Raw genomic sequence first — 27,187 nt, forward strand, 5'->3', positions numbered from 1 at the left:
TTAGCAAGGAGAAGCAACAGGAAAGCCTAGGCTGGGCTGCTTTGGCTCCCTGAGAAGCCAGAGAAAAGGGAGCCTTGGGGGCAGGTTCAGGGGGTTAGCGAGAGACGAGCTGCTGCTGGCCATTGCTCCCCTGATTGCAAGTCTGGGGGGTCCCTTAGAGTTTAGGAGACGCACGCCTGTGGGGGGAGGGGAGAGGTAGGGGGAGGCACAGGTGTGCTCCGGGAGGGAGACAGGCCACCACAGGCTCTCAAAGCCCTGGGTGGGAGCAGGGCCTTCTGCCCGCCTGGAACTTAAAGGCCAAGGAGAAGCTGGCTGAGCTGGAGGAGATCAGGAGAGGGGAGGGGCTGGCTTATCCAGTGGTATTTCTGATTTCTGCCCAGCCGTCTCCAGCTGGGCTGGACCAGAAACCACAGGACTGTGAGTCTGTCCGAGAGGAGGGACAAAGGGTGGGGTTTTAGCAGCTTTAGATAACACATTCTTCCATTTAAAAAGATCTCTCTGGGGTTTGCCTCCTCCCTCAGGCGGAGACCTTCTTGAGTCTTCTGGGGCAGGTTGCGAGCCTCATGGAGGAGGCACTCTGAACATCCTGGGAGCGGAAGTAAGCATCCCTAGCAGCCCCGGGGCTTCCCCACACGTCTCTCCCATCTGATCTCCTCTGAGACCTGTCCCTGGGAAAACCAAGACATACAGGCTCTCTCCCCACCGAAGCCAGGTGGGGAAAGGGAGCCAGGATTTATTATTATTACTATTATTATTATTATTATTATTATTATTACTACCGGGATTTAAATTTCAATGGCCTATGTGTCTTCTGGGAGGGGGCTGGGATTTTGTGGTTGAGGCCTCCGGGTTCTCACCTGTAGCATTCTGGGCCCTCCTTTTGGGGGCGGGGCAGGGGTGGGGCCCACCCTAGGGTTTGTGCCCTGGGAGGCCACAGGGGGGTGCCAGAGACCAGAGGAAGTCCAGGTGCTCAGGACAAGCCCAAGTTCCCATCTTCTGGGGAGTTATATAGGGTAGGGAAAGGCTCTGGGTGGGAAAACAGACCACTCCTCATTGCCCCTCCTGGACACTGATCCCCAAACCCACTCCAACCCGGCCCCCAGGGTCAGCAGTCAAGGACCAACTGGTGGGGCCTCTGGGTCCTGGCTGACTCCCTGTGTGACCTCGGGCAGGTGTCTTAGCTTCTCTGAACGCTGGATTCTCAGACAGGTCCCTCCCTGGCCCTTCATACTCCATCCCACGCAGAACAGCAGAGGGGAAGCGGACAAAAACTGAGACCCACCGGTGTCTACGTGGGGCAGTCCATCTGGTACTTGATTCTATTTGGTCCTGCATTCCTTTTTGTCACATCCTGTTCCAAGCCTCCGTTTCCTTGTCGGTAAAGGGGGGTGGCTCCCAGCTCAAGGTCAGAAAACCCCTCAAGACTCAGTCTGTACCTGAACCCCTGCTCCAGACTCCACAAGCAGCCAGTCCTCCAGCCCAGTCATCATAAACAGCTCCTGCACGGGCCCTGCTTTGCCCCAGCAGATCTGTTCTCTAGTCTTGTGTGAGCCAGACCGTCTGCCTGGGCTGCACGAGCCTCATCCCAGGGAGCAGGGTCTGCGTGTGGCCAAGACCCTGGCCCAGTGAGTCTGAGCAGAAGACCTCCCCGTCGCCGCCTCATTCACTCTCCCTGGTCACTGCTTCCCGGAGGCCCACCCGGTGCAGGGGCACCTGCTCCTCCCATACTTCTCCCCCTTCCCAGCCCCTTTGGTATGGAGGTGCTGGCACTAGCTCTCGGGGAGCCCCGGGGATAGCAGATCATGGTGATTACATCTTCATTCCTGTGGTCCTTAGTATTTCAAAGCTAAGATCTGCTATCTTCACAAGGGCCCTCCCATAACAGATTAATACCTTGAGGCTGGGGAGGTGGGTGGTGCCAGCCTTGAGCTTCTCCTGGTTCCATGCCTAGGCTAGTGCCTGGCAGCAGAAGGGCAGCCTGTGGCCCCAGACGCTGGGGACAGGGGACAGGAAAGGCCAGAGGGCGGTGGACTTGATGTAGGCCTCTGGGAAGGGCCTTGGTGATGGGAAGAAAAGAAACTGTCAGGCCCTGTCTGGTGTGCTCAGAATGTTGGCCCATGTACCGAAGGGTCGAGGGTTCGATTCCCAGTCAAGGGCATGTACCTGGGTTGCAGGCTTGAGCCCCAGCCCTGCTCAGGAGAGAGCAGGAGGCAACCAATTGAAGTGTCTCACATTGATGTTTCTCTCTCCCCTTCCCCCCCGCCCCTTCCACTCTCTAAAAATCAATGGAAAATATATCCTCCGGTATATTTCAGAGGCTAGCAGAAAGAAAATGGTGGTTCAGATAAGGGGATCGCCACAGAGGGGGAGGTGAAGCCCAGTGCAGGGGAGTGGCAGGGAACCCAGGCCTTCTGAACCCCAGATCATAGGTCCCTGAGTCTGGGAGTGGCTCAGACACGGGCAGCCTCAGGGTCTGTCACATCCACAGCCACCTCCTGGGCCCCCCTTCCCCACGGCGGAGACTCAGGCCCAGTGGCTGAGGACGAGCCTCTCCCAGCCCTGCCTCAGGACCCACCCTCCGCAGATGGGCCTGCAGGGCCACTTGCATTGGCCCGCTGCCCCGGCCCCGGGCCCCACCGGAAGCACAGTGCCCCGGAGAGCCAGGGACCAAAGGGAGCCTGGCTGTGGGTCCGTGCTGACCAGGCGTGTGGCCTGGGGCAAGTCGTTTCCCCTCTCTGGGCTGCTGTCTGTTCACAGTGGAGAGCTGCCCCGGCTCAGGTGTGAGGGGCAAGTGGTCCACGGGGTGCCCACCAGTGGTCGCGGGACTGTCTAGTGTGGTTGGAGGGTGGGGGCTGCATTGCCGCGCAGGCTCCAGGTTTTATCTAAACGTGTGTCTATGTGGGGGAGAGGCTGATGGAAATGGTGATGTTGAGGGTCCCCACTCCCCAAGCTAGTCCTTGGCAGCCTCACACTCCCCCCTCCCCCCCCCGCCCACCAGGGGTGTGTCCTTTGAAAAGTCCAAAGCTCCAAATGGGTGGACATATGGTGATTTCATCATCCTGGCTTTTCTTCCAAAAGCCTTCTGCGCTGCTCCAACACACCATAGGGGCTCCCACACTCCACGGAGGCTGCAGGCCATGTGGTTTTATAATTAGCAACCCTTCTGGGCGCACAGGAAGCCAGGCCTGAGCCCCATCGGCCACCACCCCTCTGGCCCATGGGCGCCACCAAGTCTGTGAGCTGCTGTAGGGAAGGGTGGGTCCTACCTGCTTTGTTCTGGGAGTTGGGTGGGGTGCTGGGCTCCCTGTACCGACCCTTACCCCCACCCCACCCCCGGCCAACTGCACTGGGTGCTGAGCAAAGGTGGCCACCCGAGGGGCCCTGCCTCTGAAGCAGGAGCTCCTGTTTGCATTTGGCGAGCGAGGAATCAGCCTCAGGAGGGAAGACAAGTCTCAGCGAGCGAGCGGCAGAGCTGGGATTCGGCCCCGGCCTGTCTGCCTGAGACCTGCCCTCTGTGCTTGGATGGGGAGGGCAGAACTGGTGGCTGGGTGTCCTAACCCTGTCGAGCCTGGTGGCCTTGGGCAAGTTCTGTGACACCTCTTTGAGATGAGAACAGGACAAGGTAACATTTTCGACGGAGCAGGAGTGACTGTTTTGACGAGATCTCATGAAGGGCTCCCGTGTGGGGCCCGGAGTGTGGGTGCGCCCCTGGCTTCCTGCATCGTGGGTTCCGAGGTGCCACGTGGGCAGATGGCCCCAAAGGCCTCTTCGTGCAGGAGCTCTGGGTGCGGGTACAATCCGCTCTCCTGTGCCCGAGCAGCCTCTGAAGGGGGCCTTTCACCCAGGGTCCTGGCCAGCCGGGGAGCTGGGGACGAGGTGAGGGGCGGAGGCTGCCCTCCGAGGGGTGGCCACACCTTTGTCCACACACTGGCCCTCCCTGAACTCCCATCACAGCCTGAGAAGACCCCCAACCTGTAAAACTCAACCCCGGGGCCTGAGCTCCAGGCCAGCAGGGGTGCAGCCACCTGCCCTTGGCCCTTCCTTTTAAGTCTCAGATCAGCCGCCACTTCCTGGGGTAGCTTTGGTGGTTCACCCTGCCTCTTCGTGCTGGGGGAGGGAGCTGAGTGTGGGGTGCGGAAAGCCCCGAGGTGGCGGGCTCAGTGGAGGGGCAGGGCGGCCAGGCAGCGCTTCTCTCACACTCTGCGTTTTCTTTGTGCTCCATCAGCTTGAGCGAGCAGGCTGCACCTCCTGGTGACCCTGGGAATTGAGGGGCTGTGCCAAGCCTTCAGGGCCCCAGGCTGCAGTGGTAGCATTTAATCTTTTTAATCTTCCATGTGCGTTCTCAAATCTGAGTCCACAGCTATAGAATTGGGGGTGGGGTGGGTGGTGGGGTTGAGCTGCAGGCTTTGTTTTTCCTTTGAAAAGGGTACTTTGGATTAGAGGCTGGTGGGCACACCAGGTCTGAATCATCCTATACACCTGCCCGCCTGAGTCTTTGGCTGTGCAATGGGGGAAAACACCGATCTCCCATCAGGAGGGTCGAGGTAACCCCAGTACAAGGCAAACTGCCTAAGTGGTGCCAGGCTGGCGATCAGATACGGGTGTTCAGACCAGACACCCACCAAGCCGGCTGGCAGAACTGAGGGCACCTGTTCACATACTGTCTTTTGCCTCAAGTGAGCCTGGTGCGCTCCACCCTGATTACACGCCCGAGGCCTGCGTGGTGCATCAGCTCCCACTTTGTCTCCTTCCCGGGCTGGTCCCAGCAGTTCCCCTCCCCCACCCGAGGCCCGGCCCACCCTTAGTAATTGTATTTTTGTTGCTGGTCTGAGTACCAGCTTCACTGTATCTCACCCCCCAGGGCCTATCACCAAGTCCAGTCAACCATTGTCTACTTGACCCCTCCCAGTGCCCAGAGCCCCATGGGCGCCCACCTGTCTGCCCATGTCCAGGGCGAGGCCCAGGTTGGAGGAGATGCTGTGAAGATCATACAAGGCAGGTACCTTCTTCCCCACCCCAGGGCAGGCAGCCCAGTTCTGTCATCAGATTCTCCAACTTCACCCCGTCCTCCTAAAATAAAGCACTGCTCAGCCCCCACTGAGCACAAGGAAAGGGGGTCATCAGCCCTGTCTGCAGGCGTCTATTAAGAGGCAGTAGCTGCCAGAGCTGAGCGTGACTGCCTGGGCCCCACCCTGGCAGGCTTGCCAATCTGTCCCTGCCCTGCCAGTGCCCCAGCAGGCACCGTGGGGAGCAGGCCCTGGGAGAACGAAGCACCAGAAGCCAGCTTCAGCACAAACTTCTTTAATTCAAGAAAGTCTTGTCTTAGTTGCTTTTCTTCCCACAGGTGAGCGTGGAAAAGCCACTGCATCGGAAACAGTGAATTCTCAACAATGCACCTTCACCCTCACCTAACAACCGTACGGAATGGTGGGCTGAGGCTGGCGGGATGTAACCAGGCCAGCTCCTGGCCACTGGGACCCAGCAGACGGACGCCTGGAGAGCAGCACTGGGAGGCTGGGCGGGGCTGGAGAGGTCAGAGTGCAGGAGTCCGAGACCCAGTGGGAGTGATGACGGCTGCAGGCCGTGGAGCCAGCAGCACGTCCCGGCCTCCACGCTGCTTAGACAGCCCGGCCGAGGCAACACAGTGAGGCAGCCTGAGCTGGCCACTCGCTGCCTGTTCCTTCTCAGCCTGGGGAAGGGGTTGCTCTAAGGGCACCCCACCTTCCTCTGCTCAAGGGAGGGAAGGTCGGAGAAGGCTTCCCTGGGAAGTGATGGAGGTAAAAGAGGGAAGGGGCTGGGTTATCCCTGGTCTCTGGCCACTAGGCCGGGGCTAGAGCACCAAACCATGCCAAGTTCATGAGGACCTAGCACCCACCCCAGGGTGGGGCAGGGAAGTGCACCAGAATGTCCAGGGAGTGAGGGTGCCGCAGAGAACACCTCTGGGCCCCGGCGGGGAGCTCGGCACACACCCTGTCTAATGGCTCCTGGGTAGAGCTGCCCCTGGTTAGAGGAAAGGAGACAAAAATCACAGCTTCTGGACGAGTGGTTGGGAAGGGACTGGAACACTCAGCCAAGTAGGAGGTGTTCCTCTTACAGAACCAGCACTAGCTTATGTATCTTCCGGAAGATGTTTCCTTCCACACCCACCCGCCCCTCTGATCCCCAAAGGCAGCTGGGCCTTGCTTCTGTGACTGCCAAGCGAGGGGCGGGCGGCTCTGAGAGCAGAGAGCGGGGCTGTGCGCAGGGGGCGGAGAGGTGGCGGGAGGCACAAGAACGGAGTCCAGGACACGGGGAGGAAGCCACTAGCCCGAAGAAGCATCGCTCAGCTTAGGAATAAACCAGATCCAGTCATTCCGGTCTACACAGGCCCCAGCGCCCGGCAGCTGGCAGGAGGGGCGCGCCGGGAGTGGTCGTGGGGCGCCGAGTGCTGCACAGCAGAGCGGGAGGCAAGGGGGGAGGCCAGCTGCGTGTGTGAAGGCATGGGGCTGTCAGACGGAAGAGGAGGCAAGAAAGAAGGCCGCCTCTAACGTTATATATTAAAAATATCCATAGTTCTTGTGCATAAAATTCCATCATTCACATACGAGTATCACCCTGCCTCCCCTGCTGGGCCCAGGAACAGCCTTTAAAAGAAAGATGGTGGTTTTCCTTTCCAAGGTCCACTCAGTCTTTATGGACCTTGAGAACCGGTGACCCTTCCCTCCCCCCGTCTCTGCTGGCTGGATGCACGGGGCCGGCTGGTCACTCGAGCCTCCGCTTGGAGGGTGGGATCAGGTGTGGGGGGAGATCGGTGGGCAGCTCGTGGCCCTCCAGCTTGACTTTGATGAGGTGGTTGGCCAGGGCAAACTCCTCGTCGTCCAGCAGCCCGTCCTTGTCCACATCGGCCAGCTTCCAGATCTTCCCCAGCACCGTGTTGGGCAGCTTGGACTTCACCATCTCCTTCTTGGCATTGGCGCCCGTGATCTTGCCATTGACGGGCGACAGTGTGTAGAAGATCTCGTCGTAGGTGGGCTTGTCCTTGCCTACCACCCACTCGATGTCATCGATGCCTTCCCCGGCCCCCTCGCCGTAGCCGTGCCCGAAGGGCCCGTTCATGGTGCCGTCGAAGGCACCGCCCTTGACGACCTGGGAGGGCATCTGGGACTCCTCCTGGCGCACCATCACCATCAGCCGGGCGATGTCGTTGGCCAGCATGTCGTCCACTGTGTCCAGCAGCTTGGGCTTCAAGGCCTGGAACTTGGTGAAGTCTTGGGTCTGCAGGAGTTCCTGTGGGGGAGGGGGGGGAGGGGGGGTTGGGCCCTCCCAGACTCCAGGCGGAGTGGGCAAAGCAAGGGTTCCCAAGAGAAAGCGGGTTCCTCCTCACAGCCCGACCACTTCACAGCTCAGGCAGCTCGGTGAACCCCACTGGCCCTGCCTCCCCCATTTGTAAACTGGAAGGTACAAAGAGTCCCTTCCTGGCAGGGCTATGGAGAGAATGAACTGGGATGAGGCCAGAGTACCTGGCCCTGACCCCATTCCCTGAGGACCTGGGTCAACTTCTCCGATTCGGGTGGGGGGCTGGTGACTTACCCAGCTGCTTCCATTTTGGGCGCCCCCACCCCACAGAGACCCAGTGCCCCTGGCCTTCCTCATGCCCTCCAGTCTGCTTAGGGCGCGGGCCACGGACCTGCATCTTGCGGAGGCTCGGGAAGTCGCCGGCGGAGATCTGATGCTCCCGCTCAATCTTGGCGTAGATCTCCCCCAGGTTGTTCACCAGCTCTTTCTTCTTGCTCTCTTTCCCGAAGACGTTGGGCATCTCCTTCTTGAGGGAGCTGATGATGTAGGCGTGAACCTGTGCGGCAGAAGGGGCGCGCGTCACAGGCTTCCTGGGCACCTCGGCGGGAGCGTGCCCTGCGCCTGGGCTGCCCCAGGAAGCCGGGGCTGTGACCCGGGGGAGGTGGGGGTGGGAGGGGGGCAAAGGCAGTCCAAAGCCCACGTTCTGCTTCCCGCAGCCTCCCTCCACCAGGGACCCCTCCACGGGGCAGAGGGGCAGCCCCCCCCTCCTGCATGTGCAGACATGTGGACATGCACATCGGGTCATAAAACTCCACCAGGGCCTGAGTATGCTCCACTTTGTCATTACCAAAGCCTTGGGGATGACTAAGGATTAGAAAAACGCCACAAGCTTTCCCCCGATGTTTGAAGCTTTATCTTAGCTTCAATACCTTGCTTAGACATTTGCCAATTCAAGGTGGCACACCTTCATTTCCTCAGATCGGGCTGGTAATGCTGACAACCCTCCAGGGCACCAGCCCTTCAAACCCTCTGCCTTTGCCAGGCAGTGTCCGGCCTAGGAGGGCTGCAGCCAGCCAGCCAGCCACCTTCTCCCAGACTGATCCTCATCCTTCACCATCCCCATTCAATCCCCTCGGGAGGCCCGAGGGAAGCAGGCCTGTCACAGAGCCGCAGGCCAGAGTCAGCACAGAGAGAGCCACCTGAGCCCAGAGCCGCTTGCTTTGGGAGCAGGAACAGCAGGTGGGGGAACAGGACTGGAGACGGGCTTCCCAGGCAAAGTGACTCAATGTGCCCTCAGGCCAGGAGACGACACACCATTCCCGTGAGCGAACAGGCAGGAGGAAGCCTGCCCTTTGTTCTGTCCTGAAGAAGGGAGCCGCCCTCCCCTGTGGTCTCTTCTGCGCTCACTGCCCGTCCTCCTTCGGCTTGGGGTGGCCCTCAGTCCTCTGAGGTCAGGTTTTCTCACAGGCCCCTTTCTGAGAACGAGCTGCACTCACCAGGAAGGCTCCCGCAGCGATACAGCTAGAAAAGCGCGCAGCCCTGTTCTCCTGCGGCCTCTGCAGCTTGTCTAGGCACAGAGACCACCAGGGGCCCCGTCCAAATGCAGGCTGGCTCAGCAGGGCAGACGGGGCCTGAGAACCCATCTCCTAGCGAGCTCCCATGTGCTGGTCCAGCACTCTGGGCCACAGACACAGCCGGTGGTGAAGGATGAGGATCAGTTCACGTTCCTCAGGCCAGAAGCTACCTGACACCAGGCCTCAGGACAGTGTGGGGTGCCCTGGGCACTGTGCTGTCCATGGCGGAGTCTCCGAACCTCAGGGCCACACCCGGGCAGCGGCTCCCTGAGGCAGGAGCAGGCCCGTAGGGCTCTTCTCGGCTCTCCCAGGACAGGCCGGCCGACCGGCGGGGAAGCCCCATCCTCAGTCCTGTGCTCAGGGGCCCAGGGTGACTGCTTCACAGAACACAGGGCTGCTTTCTCCAAAGCCAAAACGCCCACGCACTGCCTTCCCAGCCTCCGTGCGCCCCCTGCTCTCCACGGCCCTTTCATCAGAGATCGCCGACGCACAAGGGCTTCTGCAGGCCACCATCGCGGACCAGCCACCCAGGGTCTCATGCGCTTGGCCAGACACTGAGATTCCAACCTCTTGAGCAACTCAGAAGCTGCCAGTAGGTGCCAGCAGGCCCCGTGCCTCCGCAGAGGGGCAGGGATGGTTCAGCAGGGCCTCTGGAGACTGAGCCCCCAGCCTTCTCTCTGGGCCCACAGGCCAGAAACCCACCTCTCCACCAGCTTCCTGTCCTGGCTTAAGCATCAGCTCCCACTAGAGGCCCCCAGCCTGGCCCAGCCCACCAAGATAGCTCCCCAGTCTGCTTCTGCAGCAGCCTGTGGTCTCCCCAAATTGTGCTTTATATGCTGTATGCTTTCCCCCCTATGGCTGACCAGCGCTACAAGGGTGGGGACCTGCTGTCAGTCCCCACTGTGTCCCCAGCGCCAGCATCTGCCGAGTGTACTTCAGTGCTCAAGGGACCCGTGGGGGGAAGCCCGTGAGGCCATGAGCTGCACCTCCGCCCACTTCCACTCCCCAGGCTGCGGATGGTACAGAGGGACCTTCCAGTTTGCGGTTTATGTGCATTAAGAATTTCACTTAAAAAAATAGCTGCGCCCACAGGTGCAGAGAGAGGACTGGTTCAGACACAGTGCAATGGGGCTGTGGCTGGGGGTCTGCAGAGATGGGCCTTGGGCACCCCAAAAGGCAGGGCAGACCAATCCCCGGGCCCAGTGGCAGTCCCAGCACAGGAGCCCACCCCGGCGCAGGCGTGCCCACCCCGGTCTACCTTGGCCAGCCTTGCCCTCTTGATGAGGTCGTTGAGCTTCCTGAGGGCAGCGTTGCGGGGCAGAGACTGGATGTCTTTGAAGAGGTCCTGCTCCTCGGCCTCGAAGAGCTTGCGGTTGTCGGGGATGAGGAGCGGGTGGGACCAGAAGGAGCCGATGTAGACCCTGACCACCTCGGGCGTGTTGATGATCTTCCCCAGGGACCACATGAGGGCCCCGTACACCCGCATCAGCTGCTGGGTCTCGATCTGGTCGGCCTTGTTCAGCACCACGCGGATCTTGTCCTCGTGGTTCTTGAGGGCCTTGATGACTTCTGAGAACTCGTCGGAGATGTCCAGCTTGTGGGCGTCGAAGAGCAGGATGATGCGGTCGACCCGCTCGGCGAACCACTCCAGGACAGCCGCGAAGTCGTACCCTGTGGGGAGAGCAGGGTGAGCTAGGGCCCCCAGGGACAGGCGCTCTGCCGTGGCCTGGTCCCTCTCCACCCGGTCATTCACATTTCCAGAACGTGCTCACAGCACCCTGAGGGCGTCATCGGGTCTCCCATTTCTGCACCCACCACGGTAGCGCCCTCACCCATGCAGCGCCTGGCATTAAGAGACGCTTAGAGAATAAACAACGCGAAGGAAGTCACAAAGCCCACGCTCTGAAGAGGGTCTGACTGCGGCCGGAGTGAGGAGGGGACCCAGCAGCGCGGCTCAGCCCACGGCAGTGACGGCGAAAACAGCGCCAGCACCTGCGGCCGCTGCCTGCCAGGCGCCCTGTTCTGCAGGGACCTCAGCATCCCCTACAACAGGGGCTGGCAAACAGGGTCCAAACCCGGCCACCCCCTGCTTCTCCACAGGACGTCCTCCTGGGCACACCACCAGCTGCACTGCCCGCGCGGCTCTTGTCTACACGCCCGAGTTCAGGGTGTGGCGACAGACCGCAAGGCCTGCAGAGCCTAAAACATTAAGTCTCTGACCCCGAAAGAGAGTTTGCTGACCTCTGCTCCACAACGAGCTCATGAAGCGACAAACCACTTCCCTCGCTAGCACTTCCCTAAAGTGAAGGCTGATGTGACCAGTTTCCATTCACTGCGGGCTCCCACCGGCCAGCGGTGCCCGGGCGTCTGCGGCAGAGCGCGCTACCCGGAGCTCTTCCTTCAGTAACAATTGTCTTATTTCAGCGGGACACACCCTCCCCGCTCTCGCCCCGGCTGCCGGGCAGCAGAAATGAACACGAAAAGGAGTGTGACCCCTTGGCCCCTTCTCCTCTCCTGCGGCGAGAACGTACATGTGACACTGGGAGCCGGAGCAGCCGCCTTGGGTTCGGGGCGCGAAGCGGAGCGTCCAGGATGGCCTCGCTGGACCGCTCCTTCCCACATAAGCTACCGACACCTGACTGAGCCGGGGGTTGGGGGTTCTACAGCAGTGGCTGAATTTGTATCCTATGTTGTAATTACACTTCAAAATGCTTCCCTTTCTTTCACTGCCCCAGAAGAAGGGAAACTGTTTCTCACCTTTTAGGAATCCTAAGGAGAGGTAGGAGCCCATGTGGAAACAAGGACAAGAGTCTCTGGGAAGCCTGGGTCCCAGCCCCTGCGCATATTTCCCCTCCGGGTGATTCTGGGCAACCTCCTTGTCCCTGGGATCTGTCCTCTCGTTCTTCACCTGCTACCCACGGGCCACCCACATGTGGGCCGGCCCTCTTAGGAGCCCCCAATACCTCCCAGAGTGCAGTCAAGCTGCGGAGATTTAGCCAGAGAAGCCACTCCTATGGAGAAGAGCCGGGGACACAAACCAGCCACACCGGTCTCCCCCCTTCGCCCCCCTCAACCCCCTGCCAGGCGGGGATTCAGACCTGCGTTTTCTAGACCATGGAACGGAAAAGCAATCAGGTAGAGGAGGAGCCCAAAGAAAAGGACAAAGTGTCAAGAAAGGGCCCAGCGCAACCTACAGGGCCAGGGAGGGCAGCCCCGCTCTAGGAGCCTGAGCAGCGAGGCCGAGCTCAGGGCTGAGTGCCAGGCCACAGCCCGGCTCCACCGCACCGGGCCAGAACCCGGCCTCCTGCCGGGCTGGATAAACATTCTGGCTGCCAGGCCCCCAGGTTCAAGTGTGCTTCAGTTTCCCAGCCTCTCCCCGGGCACTCAGAAAACAGGATTTTAAAGACGACGGTTCTGGATTCAACTCCCAGCTCGCCACTGACTGTGACCTTCAGTGCTTAACTTCTGAGTTACTCATTCTTCGTCTATCAAGTTTGAAAACCAAGTCCTCCTTCTAAGATCCGGGGAGGGTCACATGAGGCAATGTGTTGGGCTCCCAGCACAGGCCCAGGCACTGGAATGACTTCCATGGAGGCGGAGGCGAGGGGCGAGGTGACAGGGCCACTGGAACAAGGGACAAGCAGCTGGGGTTGCATCACTGGTCAAGAACTACGCGACAAATGCTGGCTCTGAGGCCAGAGGCCAGCTCTCCTCTTGTGGCGACACCGAAACTTAAGGAAGCCCCAAATCCACTGCTCTGCCCGCACATGGCGGCCTCTCCAGGGCGATGTGGAGGCTTCGCCCACCCAGCATGCCAGGAAACAGGATGCTCTCACCAGAGGCAGCCACTCAGCTGGTTGGGGTTTCTTAACGTGGTGGTGAGGTGGAAGGGGGGTGGGGCGCAGCAAAGCCCTTACGACTCTGAACCCCCAGGCTGGGCAGGGGAGCAGCCAGCCCTCTGAAGGCCTGGGCGGCTGGCTGGACGGGCAGGGCCACCAGCCTCCCGTGTCAGTGTGGCAGGGCCTGGAGCAAGGGCCTCACAGGCGGCTGGTTCCAAAGTACAGCCCCGGGGCCCCAGCACATTGGGGCCCGGAGCCACGGAGCATGCCCAGAGCGAAGCTGTCTGCAGAGACCCAGAAAGGCAGGCGGAGGCGCAGGCTGAGGAAAGCGGGGCAGGGAGCGGTGGCTGTGCCGGCTCGGCTCCGGAGTCTGCAGGGCCTGCCCAGGCCACTCCGCCAGCGCCTTTTATGGCTGCTCTGCGACCAGCAGGTCAGCGCTGAAAAAGCGATGACTCAGGACTGAACAGAGGCTCCCTCTCAGCAAAAATGAGGCCCTACTTCTCCCCTCGTCAAACTATTTGTCCTCAGACTGACCAAGTTCAAATGACCAGAGTCCCACAGCTGGGGAGGCAGCAATGCCAAAACTAAAGCATTGGGAACAGGGGCGCCCTGATGGGCTGGGCTCAAGCCCAAGTTAGCTTTGGCCCAGGAGTGAGGACAGCAGCGGGGAGCTGAGGTCACCCCACACTCCACCCATCGTGGCCTCCCCCTCCCCCAACGGTGGGGGGCCAAGAGCACGATGGGGAAAGGGAAAGGAGGAGGTGGAGTGAGGCACCAGAGTCGCAGCCTGCAGATCCCTACGTCCCAGCCAGAGCTGAGCGCCCCGCAGCTGCACACTGTCACTCACCAACACCTCAACTCAGAGCCAACAGCGCTAAGTCCATTTTTTGCAGGTGAATGAAATTTCCTGTTTATTATGGAAAGCGCTCACTTTTGGTGAGAGAGAAGGGAGAGGTCACGGTTCCATTCCTGGTCAGGGCACATGCCTGGGTTCTGGGCTTGACCCCTAGTAGAGGGTGCGTAGGAGGCAGATGAGCAATGATTCTCTCTCATCATTGATTTTTCTCTCTCTCCCTTTCTGAAATCAATAAAAACAATCTTTTAAAAAATGGTTAAGTCTAGCTCTGGCCAGTGTTGCTTAGTGGTTAGAGGGTGTTGGGTTAGATTTCTGGTCAAGGGCATGTACCTGCGTTGCAGGTTTGATCTGTGCGGGAGGCAACCCTCTCTCTCTCTCTCTCTCTCTCTCCACCCCCTCACCAAGAATCCATGGAAAAAATACCCTCGGGTGAGGGTGAACAACAAAATATGGTTAAGTCTTATGTAGTGCACATTTAACCCCTCCCACACACAGAGTCCTGGGGGTTGGGAGAAGAGAGGGGAAGGTAGAGCCCATCAGGCTGTGAGGACAGGAGGTGCTCACCCTGGCTGGGTTCCTGAGCCTCCTCGGGGTCCCTTCTGCCTTCCGGGGTGCCTCCTGAGGGGGTCTGCCTTCCCGACAAGCCAGGCTTCCCTCTCCCCACACCAGCACCCAGCACCAAGGTGCAGAGGCAGCAGCTGTGATTGGCGCCTGCTCGCCCTGCTCCAGCACCCTCCAGACACAGGCAGTTCCAGCAGTCAGAGGGGAAAAAGCTGCTTCATACATTCCGAAAGCTTCTAGAACATGAACAATAGGGCGTTTGTCTCCAATCACCTTCTGTTTCCTGCCATTCAAGCTGCGTGGGTCTGGGTATTTCTTACCATAGCTCTCCATCACACACATTTCCAACTCATGCTGGACCAGGAGAGCAAAACAAATATTAAAGAGCCGAGAATCACCCGGCCGGTGTGGCTCAGTGGTTGAACTTTGACCCATGAACCAGTAGATCACAGTTCAAGTCCTGGTCTGGATATATGCCCAGGTTGCGGGCTCCATCCCCAGTAGGGGGTGTGCAGGAGGCAGCTAATAGATAATTTTCTCTCATCACTGATGTCTCTCTCTCCCTCTCCCTTCCTCTCTCTGAAATCAATAAAATAAAAAAAAATAAAATCTGCACTGTACACAAATGTTTATAGCAGCTTTATTCAAAACTGCCCCAAACTGGAAATCCAAATACCCTTCACCAGCTGAGTGGATAACAAATGACGGTGCGTCCATTGGCTGGGGCAGCACGGCCACAAAAGGAGCAAACCACGGACACTGAGGCACGTGATGAACCGAGAAAGCACAGGCGAGTGAAACAGACACACACCCCAGACACAAACGGTACGATTCCACTTCCGACAGTCTGGAACAGGCAAAACTTTAGGGACAAGTGTCAGATCAGTGGGTTGCCTGGGATCAGGAGTGACTACAAGGGGGCGCGGGAACTTTCGGGGTGATGGGAAGACCATACCTAGGTCATGGTGGTTACAGACTGCTTCAGAGAGCTGTGCACCTAAACAAGATGAGTGTGACTGTGTGTGATGTAGACCTCAGTAACCCTGACCAACAATACAGAAGGACAGGGCCAGAGGGGAGGACAGATGGACTCTGGAACCAGGCCCCCATTTGAATCCTGGAACTTCTACTCAACAACCAGCAGTGTGACCCCAGCAAGGCCACGTTCCCTCTGAGCCTCCGTTTCTTCATCTGTAATGTGAAGACGGCATGTTTCGCCCACACAGCACTGCTGTGGGCATCGAGTGAGCGCCTGGCACATTGTAAGCTCTTGGTAAATGTTTGCTAGTATTTACTCACAGGCTTTGTACTTTGGACTCAAGAAGCTTTGGTTCTGATGGGTGTGTAGGCAACGACCGCTCTAATTCGTGAAGAATGCCTCGTACCCCAAATATAAACTGAACATTTGCAGGCGCTCGGGCCAGCTGCTACCCAGCCGGCCGCCGGGCTGGCAGCCTCGGAACAGGTGCCGAGTGCCGGCACCAGCTGGTACCACTCCTCCGTAGGCAGAGTGGCCCACGCCCCTCGGCAGAGCCGGCAGCATTCTCATCCTGGGCTTGGGCCAAAAGCTGTCTGGCTGGACAGGGGCCGGGGGGGGGGGGGGCAGCGGGGGGCGTGGGGAGAGGAAGGCTTTCGGAGGGAGCTGCCCAGGGCCCGAGCACCCAGAGGACCTGGAATCTGAAGGGAAACCCCGCTGAGTCAGTGCTTCCCCACCCTCCAGCTCAAGATGCTATTCGGGAAAGCGTCTTCCTCATCAGAGTCTGGGAAGTCCTGGATTTTCCAGCGTCCTTATTTTCCATCAGCTGACATTTGTAGGGCACTCAGCTGTGCCCTGGGCACCGGGGCGAGAAGTCCATGTGGAAATGCCTGCAACCCGGACAAGAACATTACCCTCTCACTGGAGCGGCTCCTGCGGTTGCAGCTTCTGGCCCCTGAAGTACCCGCCTGGGACTGGAACCTTCCGTCACTAGCTGAGCTGTGGGCGCTGGGAAGCCAGGAGCACGCAGCACTCCAGCCTTACGAGGGGCTTTGGGGATACTCCATGGAGCATTCTGTGGCTGAAAACCCCTGGTGAAACTCTGGCCTGGAGGGCTTTTAGGGCTGGGGGCATCTGAGGGGGTGGTCGGCACGAAGGGATGGCTCAGGGATGAGGGCTCCAGCTCTGGGCTGGGCGGCAGAGCCTGACTATGAAGCAGCAGGCCGGCTCCTGGTCTTAGGACAGACCCTGGGAACCAGGGACAGTGAGTGGAGGGCAAGTGAGAACCCAGGGGGACCAGGCAGCCATGGTCAGGGCTCCGAGGACTGGTGCAGAGAACAGGAGGGAGATGCCAGCATGTGACTTCTGGCCCATGCTGATCTCAGGCTGGCAGAGAAGCGTTGTCGGAGAGCTCAGAAGCCCTGCACAGTGGATGACCGAAGAGGGTCAAAGGCTTGTCCGACCCAAGCTCTCGGGGCTCCTTCACCCCAGAGCACCCACTCAGCAGTGCAGTGTGAGCACAACTTCTGCTGGGTTCCCACCCTAGCACCAACACATGCGAGCCCTGTGTAGTCATCTTGGGCTAATTACTCAAACTTTGCTAAGCCTCCGTTTCCTCCTCTAAAAAGCAATAGCTTCCTCTTAGGTGCAGCTGCTGTGACAACTACGTGAAGTGGGTTCACGTGGCACAAAGCCAGGCACAAGGCCAGCCGGCTCTCCGACCTCCTAATCCAAGTCTAACAGCCCTTCCCTGCTGGCACATCCTTCCACAAGGAAAACTGAGACCACGAGTCCCCGGCGCGGCTCAGCCACGCGGCAACGGCAGGGAGTGCGCTGGCTGGGACTTCCACCGGAGGGGGCCTCCCCGCTGCTACCAAGGACCCTGATGCGCCGACTGCAGGCACCCAGCAGCGGGGAGGCCCAGGGCACCAGCCCAGCCGGCCCCCCGAGCCCTTTGGGACGCCTTGTCTGTCGCACAGGCAGCACTCCCGACGAACCCTGCGTCCGCAGGTCACTCTCGGCTGGCACAGGAGAACGTCATCTCTAAAGTCACTCAGAATATTAGCCCAACAGGGAAGTGGGCCTGCACGGTCCTACCTCAGCTGCCAGCAGTGTCTCCTGCACTCATTAGGGGCAAGTCCGGAGGGACCAGGCAGCAGGGTGGGAAATGGAAGCCGATGTCATGAGCAACTCCCAATGCACATGCCACCTCCAGAGGATGTTCTGTCCCCAGGGAGTGAGGCTGGCGAACCAGACGCCATGCTGCCTGCCCGGGAACCGGGGCTCCTGCTGGCTCAGTCTTTCTGAGCGGGAGACACCTGCTCTCCACGCAGCAGCAAAGGGAGCAGAGAGGCGGCGGCCAGGAAGCCCGGACAACACTGCCTGCTCTGACGTCCTGTGGACCAGGCGACATGGGACCTCTGCAGTACCTGACGGGTGGGGCCTCAGAGAGAAAGCCCCTCCCTTCCCACCCACCAGTGGCCACCACCCCCGGACCCACTCCCAGCTCATCCAAGAGGCCCCGCATGATGGCCTTTCTCCTGCTGATAACATGCTGACACCAGACATGTTTCCACAGCAAACTCCAACTCCGTACCTTTTAGTAAAATACTGTAAACCGAGACCTCCAGGGTTACGAAGGGAAAAAAATGGCAAAACCAGTTTTTGTCTCACTACTTCACAGGAGGAAACCTTCTCCTATCAGAACAATGCACTTGCCTTTTTTAAAAGTTTTTAAAAATTGATTTGAGAGGGAGGGAGGAAAGAGAGCAACAGCAATTTTTGTTATTCCACTAATTTACGCTTTCATTGGTTGATTCTTTTTAAAAAATATATATTTTATTGATTTTTTACAGAGAAGAAGGGAGAGGGAGAGAGTTAGAAACATCGATGAGAGAGAAACATCGATCAGCTGCCTCCTGCACACTCCCTACTGGGATGTGCCTGCAACTAAGGTACATGCCCTTGACCGGAATCGAACTGGGACCCTTGAGTCCACAGGCCGACGCTCTATCCACTGAGCCACACCGGTTAGGGCCATCGGTTGATTCTTGTATGTGCCCTGACGGTGACTGAACCCGCAATCTTGGAGAATCACGATGACATTCTACCAACTGAGCTACCCAGCCATGGCCACGTGCTTCTCTCTAAGCCACCCTCCTTGTGGTCCATGATGGGTGGGAAGGCCTGTGGCTGCCCAGGGACCCAGAGGGGCCCACACCGAGCACCCGAGAAGAATAGCCAGGGCCCCACAGGTGGAGCCAGGTGGAAAGCTAATGGAGCCCGTCTCCTGCTGGCTTCCTCTTCCAGGGTCTGCCGTCTGCACGCGGCTTGAGGGCCGGGCTGCCTTGCCCACCGCGTGCTCCCCAGCCCGCAGTCAAACACACTGTGTGACTGGAGGGCACGCTGAGGCACTGCTCTGGGGAGGGAAGTGGGGCAGGGACGGCAACACCCTAGCGGACAGGATCTGGGTGCCTCACGTAGCAAGACATACACTCCAACTGCTCAGCGGCCGAGCTCTGACAAGCTGAAGTGTCGAGACAGCCCAGCAGGGGACTTCCCAGCACTAGGTGGAAAGAGCCTTTTCTGAGTTCCTTTTCCGTGACAACAGGGGCCACAGAACCCTAAATCCTCTCCCTACACATCTTCCCTCCAGGGTCTGAAGGCCACACTGAGGGCGGCATTCTGGGAAGATAAGCCTCTTTTTGTGAGCTCCTGTCTTTATGCAAAGATATAACACAACCGGCCTCTGGGGCTGGGAGCATGGTGGAAGCCCAGAGGTGGCCCAGCCAGAAGCCCCTCCGTTTACTCCTCCAGGGTCCTTAAAAAGAAAGCTCTACAGAGGTCCAGAGAAAGTCCCTCTAGGCTAGCTCACCCCTGGAGGGAGACTGAGAATAAATCCCCCTTTGGGGGACTCTCACTTTAAGAGTAACTGATTCAGCTTTTCTGGCCTTATTTTGGCAAATGTCAAGCCTTCTGCTTATCAGGCACTTTCTTAAAACCAGGGTTGGGAACAATAACAGCAATAAGAGAAAACTGGCCCTGGCCTTTAAAAAGGGGTCCCTAAATCTGCTCCCTTGAACCCCTGGGATGTCATTATCCTTGGGTGGAGAACCCTAAAAGCTTAAGACAGAGCTAGAGACAGAGCTAGAGCAGGTCAGTAAGCTCGGATGCAATCCTATAGGCAGGGGACACGCCTGGAAAGGAAGAGAAGGTTTGCCAGCACCAATGACTGGGCCCCACCCCCACAGCTACAGCAGACACACACTACCCCAAATCTCAGGCTGCTGGCTTCAGTGCAAAGCTCATCAATGCTGGGCGGCCCAGAGGGAAAGGGTGCAGGAAAAAATTTCGAGTTGATGGTAAACAAACTTCCCTTGTCCTCAACCCCCTCTCTGAGATTGCTCTCTTCATTTTCACATTGGCAGCTGCAGGCTCCCCTCCTGGCCTGCCAGGTATCATCTGCCTGCCCTCACGCCCCTCCAGGCCCTGAGCTCCCCTCCCTTCCACAAAAGGAGGGGGTGGGGGGAGACAGCAGAAACAGAACCCAGTTCAGGCACATCCTGAACAAGATCTTCACAAAGCTTGACAAAATGAAACCAGTTTACACAACTGAATGTGTCTGATGCACTCATACTCAGCACAAACAACTTCCGGGTGTGCAGCCCCCAGGGAGGTTGCTGCTTGCAGGCATTTAAGCAATTTAAACACATTTCCTCTAGCCCCTAAGCATTTAACAAATTCCTGCCAGTCTCCTCTGGGGAGCTTGCTAGAGTCCAACTGTTTTCCCATGCGCCTGCAGGGACTCACTAGGAATGTATACAGTGTTGGGAGGCAAAGCTTTGAAACACAAACTAAGGTGAGTGAGCCCAGCCAGGCCGGCATGGCTCAGTGGTTGAGCATCGACCTATGAACCAGGTCACGGTTCGATTCCCGGTCAGGGCACCTGCCGGGGTTGTGGGCTCCATCCCCAGTGTGGGGCGTGCAGAGGAAGCAGGTCAATGATTCTCTCATCACTGATGTTTTTATCCCTCTCCCCCTCTCCCTTCCTCTCCGAAATCAATAAAAATGTATTAAAAAAAAAAGGAGTGAGTGAGCCCAGAGAGCCGGGGGCTGGCTTGTTCAGTCAGCAATGCTGGCTGTGGTACCTTGGAGCCCAGATACTAAGCAGTTTCCTATGACCCTCACAGCCAGCCTGAGGCCCCAGCTCCAGTCCTGGCTTCCTTTCCAGCATGCCCCAGGCCGGGAAAGCATGAAAGCCACCCATCGGCTGTGGTTTCACCTGATGGCTCGTGTAACTTCAGCAAAGGAGCCGGGAAGGAAGGAGCTCCTTGGCTCCGAGAACGGTGGACACAGAGGGCTGATGGGGCAATGGGCTCTCCTTGGGCTGGGACAGACCCTCAAGGGCAGCATCCGGTCTGCATCGCAGACATCAGATGGGAGCGGCCCGACCACCACAGGTGCCCCGGGCTGTTACCTCTGCTGATGCGCTGTTTTCTCTCCAGACAGGATCCCAGGCGTGTCGATGATGCTGATGCTATCCAGGACCGGGTTGGGCAAGCTGGGCGCACATGAACCTGCACGAGCAAGAGCCGGGAAGAGAGGGGTCAAGACTCAGGTATCGCTGCTCTAGAGGGCACAGCGGTGCTTTCTGTGCCCCATCGCCACCCTCTGCTTCCTTTCCAAGAGCAAGACACTTAAAGGAGGTTTTCTATCATCTTAGTTGCCAGCGGTGGCCAGCAGACTGCACAGAGTCTCTTAACTGATATCCAACCAGCAGGCTCAAACTGACCCACATCAGCACTTCCCTCACATTTAGCTTTCCCCCAGAGTTCAAGAGTTCAGCATTCAAGCTGCTGACATGTTAGCATGAGCCTAGGTCACCATTCAACTCGGGCTACACTTCTTTCTTTTTAAAAAATGTTTTATTTTATTTATTTTGTTAATCCTCACCAGAGGATATTTTTTTCTATTGATTTTTCTAGAGAGTGAAGGGAGGGGAGAGACAGAAAGGGAGAACCGTCGATGTGAAAAAGACACATGGATTGGTTCCCTCTTGCATGAGCCCTGACCAGGGCAAGGAATTGAGCCTGCAATGGAGATATATGCCCTTGACCAGGAATCGAACCTGCAACCTTCAGTCCAAGGGCCGACGCTCTAACCACTGAACAAACCGACCAGGACTGGTTTTTATTGATTTTAAAGAGAGAGGAAGGGAGAGAGGAACATCATGTGAGAAACACTGACTGGCTGCCTCCTGCATACCCCCTAGTGGGGATTGAGACCACAATCTGGGCATTGAACCAGCACATCTTGGTACATGAGACGATGCTCAACCAACTGAGCCACACTGGCCAGAGCACCACTGGCTACCTTTCCACACACCAAAGAGAGTAAGGTCCTTTGCTACTGCTGCTGGGCCCAGCCCTTCCCTTCCAGCCAGCTCCTTGGGGGAAGGGACCGCAGCGGGTGGCCAGTGGAAGCTGGAGGACGACACAGGCTGTTGGTGGGCAGGGAGGGAGACATCATTCTCTGAAGTCGAAGCGTGCAGGAGGCAGCTGATCAATGATTGATGTTTCTCTCTCTCTCTCTCCCTCTCGAAATAAATTTAAAAAATCTTTATTAAAAAAGAATGAGCCCTGACCGGTTTGGCTCAGTGGATAGGAGCGTTGGCCTGTGGACTCAAGGGTCCCCAGGTTCGATTCCGGTCAAGGGCATGTACCTTGGTTGCGGGCACATTCCCCAGTAGGGGGTGTGCAGGAGGCAGCTGATCGATTGCTTCTCTCTCATCGATGTTTCTAGCTCTCCACCCCTCTCCCTTCCTCTCTGTAAAAAATCAATAAAATATATTAAAAAAAAAAAAAAAAGAATGAAGCCACAGAGAGGCTAGCAACTCATGAGTGAGGACTTAGCTGTGTGTGCCTAAGTTCCCACTGGACTTAGAACAGCCCAGGACAGCAAGGGGCTGTTCCAACTGGAGCAGAGATTCTTGATTAGACACAGAAAAGGATCCTTTGACAACGTCTCTGGAAACGGTATTGTGAGCACTGACCCAACGTCAGGACACAGGCTTAAAGCTGCCTTCCAACAATAGGGAGGAATCGGAGCTGATTAGCTTCCCCTTTCGGCCCCACCCCCTTGGTGACCAGTGGCCCCCAGGCTAAGGGTGAAAGGTCCTGCCTACAAACAGAGCAAAACCAGCTGCCCCACAAGGTGAACAAACCTTGGACCTCACCCTCCCGGGTGCCAGCCCCAGAGCTGCGTGCTGTAAACAAGTGTGTGCCAGACCTGGGGCTCCTGCTCGGGAAGGGAGTCACTGGAGAGAAGACCAAACTGAAAGGACTCGGAGTAAAACTGGCTCCGGGTAGTCGCATACTAGTACATAAATTGCCTTGCAGCCCTGGCTGTTGTGACTCAGTTGGTTGGGCGTCGTCCAGTGCACTGAAAGGTCACTGGTTCGATTCCTGATCAGGGCAGGACCCAGCTTGGTCCCTGGTATGAGGTGTGCAGGAGGCGGCTGATTGATGTACTCCTCTGGCATCGATGTTTCTCTTTCTCTCTCTCTCTTCCTCTCTCTCTAAAAATCAATTAAAAATCTTAAAGAAATAAAGCCTTGTAAATGAGCCTGGCGAGTAAGTTAACATGCGTAGGACTCAGAAACAACTGCTCTGTGGTGGAAACACTCAGGGGAGCAGGCGGCACAGATGCATCCCATCCCATTTTCTCACCAACAAGGATGCACAGATTTCACTTCACTCCAAGGGGGTGGGAACAGTCACACAATGAGTTTTCACAGGACCATCTTAGGACACCCCTGACATGCCCTGCTCCCTCAGGCAGCTCCAACTGATTTTGGTCTTAGAACAGCCACTTGGGGGAAAAGACCGGAAGTCAAGTTCATGACTCAATGGGTCTCTTTAAGAGCCCTGGGAGAGGCTGTGCCGGCCAGAGAAGAGCCCCCTTTGTGTGCCCGGCTGGCCAGGAGGCACAGGCTGACACAGCTCAGGCCTTGGCTTCAGTGCAAACCCAGGCCCACCACCCCTCGGCTGCAAGGGCCTTAGGCAGGGCATTAGCATTTGGGGACCTTCTGGAGATGAGGTGGTGGCAAGAAGGAAACAAATGTGGCTGTTGGCTGCTGGGCACCAACATCACCCACGTGCCTGTCTGGGCCCAGCACTCCCGAACTGCTCTGCCAGGTAGAAGCAGCAGCAGCAGGCTGCACACACAGTCCGCAGGCAACCACTTGCAGGGTGAGCTCCACAGATCAACCCGGCTCAGGGGCCGTTAGTTTCCTGAACTAATGAGGTGGCGATTGCCTAGATCAGCGGTCGCCAACTGGTGGTCCGCGGACCATTGGTGGTCCGTGAGGTCCGAAAGGTTGGCGACCGCTGTTTTAAGGAAACCTTTGGAGGAGCGGATGCCAACCCGTGGTCCGTAAGGTTGGTGACCGCTGGCCTAGATGGCTGAGATCCCTTCTAGCTCCAAAACTTAAGGTCTGCAACTTCAGAAAAGAGGCCATATGCGCTGGTCGGGTAGTTCAATTGGTTAGAGTGCCATCCCAATACACGCCAAGGTTGTGGTCAAGCACAGGTAAGAATCAACCAATGGATGCATGGATGGGTGGAACAACATATCAATATTTCTCTCTCTCTCTCTCTCTCTAAAATCAATGAAAAAAAACAGGCCATATGCCCATTTCTTCTTCCAAAAAAAGTTTACTATCACAAGCAGAAGTGGAAATGAGGTAGGGATAGCTACCCTTCCCTCTAGCTTCCCAAAGTTCTGCGTGAACACAGAGACCTAATAATGCCTGGAATTCCCAGCATAGCAGCCAAGTTTTCCACAAGACTGCCACCGCGCCCACCAGCTCACAGTCCAAGCCAATCCCCTATCTACAGACACAGTAATTCCAAAACGCCAGCATCCTGCGGAGAGAGGCCCCGGGCTAAGAGGGCCGCACCTCTTCAGGAGCCCCCCCCAAAGGGCTTGACTCAGCTCAGGCCCCAGCACACAAATGGAGGGCAGGCTCACAGGCCTGAGAAGGGCAGAGACAGCAGCAGCCTGTCTCCTCTGTTAATGGTCAGCTCTGTGACTGCAAAGAGGCCTGGGCGGCGTGGATTGGGGGCAAGCTGGTCACCCTGCCCAGTTGGACAGTGTGTGGAAAGGAATGTGATCACACAGGGCGGAGACCTGGAAGGCAGCGAGGCTGTGGCCCAGACCCAGACGTAGCACGGCACGCGGAGTCACTCCTTGAGTGGGCGGTGGCGGATCTGTGAGGTCCCCGGGTATGCACCATGGGGATGAGGGGTAAGGATTTAGGAACTGACTAGGGCCCTGAGTTCCTTTACAGAAGAGTGAGTTTGGCTGGGTAGTTCAGTTGGTTAGAGCATCGTCCCCTTACACCCAGGTTCCAGGTTCCATCCCAGTCAGGGCACATACAAAAATCAGCCAATGAATATGTAAGTAAGTGGAACAACAAATTGATGTTTCTCTCTCTTTCTAAAAAAATAAAATAAAATCAATCAATCAATAGCATTTTTTTTAAAGTGAGTTTGGCTGTTGCACTCCTTAGAGAGGTCAATGCGTTTCATTGGTAGCATCGTGAAGGACAGACTCTTGGAGGACGGATCCCTCTCATCACGAGAAGGCAAGTTTCACCCATTTAACTGGGGAAACTTAACCAAGGAGGTTAAGGAACCTCCTAGTGAGTCTACAGAGGGATTCAGGGTCCAAACCTCACTCCAGGGCTCCAGGGTCACCACCTGACGCTGCCCTCCGTAACCCCTGAGGCAGCCCCCACCCTGAGACAAGTGTTCCAGCCCATCGGCCTGCGGTCCCAACGGGGACCCTCCCTGTCCCACACAAAACCAGCGGCCCCAGGGGAGGCGCAGCACAACAGGGCACAGCAGCAAAAGAATGGCTAAAACCCTTCACCATATTTTCCCACTAAGAAACAGACCCTCGAGGGGAGGAAGGGTGGTTTGAATGAATTAGGAGCGTCCAGTCTGGGGGAAGCATGTGGGGACAAGACTAAACCCCTAGTTCTGAGGGAAGTGGGGCTGGGCTCTGCGGGGGTGGGCGGGTGGGCTGGGAGTTAAAACTGATAACCTAGAAAATTCTGGAGGTGACAGGCCCGGGGGAGGGGGAGCCGGGGACGCCCACTCCCAGAGCCACAGGTGGGTGTCCCAGGAGGCGGCAGAGGACCCTGTCCCCTGTCCCCTGTCCCGTCCCAGGAGCGGTCGCTGAGGGTCTCGCCGGGGCCTTGGAGACAAAGGACGGCGGGGCGGCGGCCGCGGGAGCCCGAGCGCGGGGTCGGGGCTCCGGCTGCCCCCCTGCTCCCCAGGGCGAGGGGCGAGTACCTGTTGAGGAAGGCGTTGCCGAAGGCGTTGAGCTTGCGGAAGGGCCGCCGCGGGTCCACGACGAGCGCGTTACCCGGCACCACGCCCTCGGTGGGGCCGTGCATGACCGCGATGAACGAGTCGGTAGTGGGCTCGGGCCGATGCGCATCCCCGGGAAGTCCTGCTCGATCAAGTGCCGGATGAAGGTGGTCTTGCCCGTGCTGTACTGGCCCACGAGCAGCACCATCGGCTTGTTGTCGAAGTCCGCGTCCTCCAGCGCCGGCGAGTGGAACTCGTGGAAGCGATAGTGCTCCTCCAGGGGCAGCAGCTTCTGCGAGTACAGCTGCCGCAGCCCCTCGGCCACCGTCTGGAAGAGCTCGGGCTCCTTCTTGCGCCGGGCGTCCTTGCTGACCCAGCTGAACATGCTGCCGGACACCGGGCGGGCTGCTGCGGGGAGAGCGGCGGCTGGAGCGGGGAGAGGCGCGCAGCCGAGGCGGGGCCCGGCCGGCCGAGGGGCGGAGAGGCGGCCGGGTGGCGGGGCAAGGGGCGGGGAGGGGGCCGCACTGCGCAGGCGCACGTCACAGGCCGCGCAGCGCCCTCTGCGGAGTGAAGCGCGCGCCCCGGCCGGCGCCCTTTATAAGGCCGGTCTCGGCGCAGGGGCGTGCGCGCCGCGGGGGGCAGGGAGCTGGGAGGGGGAGGAGGCGCCCCGGCCCGCGGACCCCGCGCCACGTCTTCCCTGCCCCCTCCCATTGGCCGATTCCAAATCTCGCGAGCGCCGCTGGCTCGCTCCCCGCCCGCCGGGCGCCATGGCAACCACACTTGTTTCGCCTCACACTTAGTGGGCGGCTCCCGGAAGTGCTGCGGTGGGTGGGAAAGGCGGGAAGGGGGAGTCGGGCGCGAGGAGGTCGGGGGCCTGCGTGCCTTCCAGCGTCCGCGAGATGCCCAGTGAAACACCCCCAGCTTCCCGACTACGCGCCCACCCGCAGTTACCCCCCAAATGGCCTTCTTCCTCCCACGGGCTCAGAGTCCCGGGAACTCGGGGAGGCCCCGGAGGCCAGCGCCCATCTGCCTGCCCTTCCCTGCCTCCCCTCCCCTCTTCCTCTCGCTCCCCTGACACGTCCTCTCATCCCCGCATCTTGTCTGCTTCGGGAGAGGCAGCAGCCAGAAAGAGATTGCAGAGGAAGCTGAGCATCCAGGGCGGGGCGGTGACCAGGCAGAGAAAAATGCGGAGGGAGCGACCAATGGGGGAAGTCTGACTAGCTGCAAGAGGTGACATCCCTCAGGCCAGAGGGCTGGGGATTCGGAGATGGACAAAGCCGTGGAGGACGCATGACACGGATGTGGGGCAGAAGAGATACCTTCCCTGAAGAGGCTGCATCTGTGGGAAGCGGGGAGGGGGTCATGAGGAAGTTGAGGCACTCTGGCCACATGCGCTTTGAGGAAGAGGAAATTCCCCCTGTGGGGAGGAAAGGGGACGTGGGGCAACAGTGAAATCTTGTGGGAACTTTGGGGGAATTAAAGAAACCAAATACTTCCGCTTTCCTCTCAAGGTCACCACCAGTTACCCTGTGTTTACTCTTACCTACCAGTTCCTGGCTGTCCCACCAGGCTCATTTTCCTGCCATCATCCCTGGCCACACACAGGTCCCCTGGACTGTCCAGGCTGGCGAGAATCTTTAATGGGTGATGTCAGAGCTTTGGGGACTGTGATTGTTAGGTAACCAGAACAGGACACCAAAGTGCAGGAGGGGGTCCGGGGAGGCTCCCGG

At 58.3% G+C, this 27,187-nt stretch overlaps 1 protein-coding gene across 1 annotated transcript; it reads right to left on the reverse strand.

Annotated features, from left to right (window-relative positions):
* Nucleotides 1-4,447: 4,447 nt before the first annotated feature.
* Nucleotides 4,448-26,034, reverse strand: EHD1 (EH domain containing 1). The gene is given in 8 exon segments (XM_079789029.1): nucleotides 4,448-7,266; nucleotides 7,667-7,831; nucleotides 10,108-10,520; nucleotides 20,558-20,576; nucleotides 20,578-20,640; nucleotides 20,642-20,657; nucleotides 25,440-25,572; nucleotides 25,575-26,034. Coding segments are annotated over 8 exon segments (1,602 nt in total). The 5' UTR covers nucleotides 25,843-26,034; the 3' UTR covers nucleotides 4,448-6,741.
* Between the last annotated feature and the right edge of the window lie 1,153 nt (nucleotides 26,035-27,187).

Source organism: Cnephaeus nilssonii, assembly GCF_951640355.1.
Source record: "Cnephaeus nilssonii genome assembly, chromosome: 13".
In the NCBI taxonomy this organism is placed as follows: Eukaryota; Metazoa; Chordata; class Mammalia; order Chiroptera; family Vespertilionidae; genus Cnephaeus; species Cnephaeus nilssonii.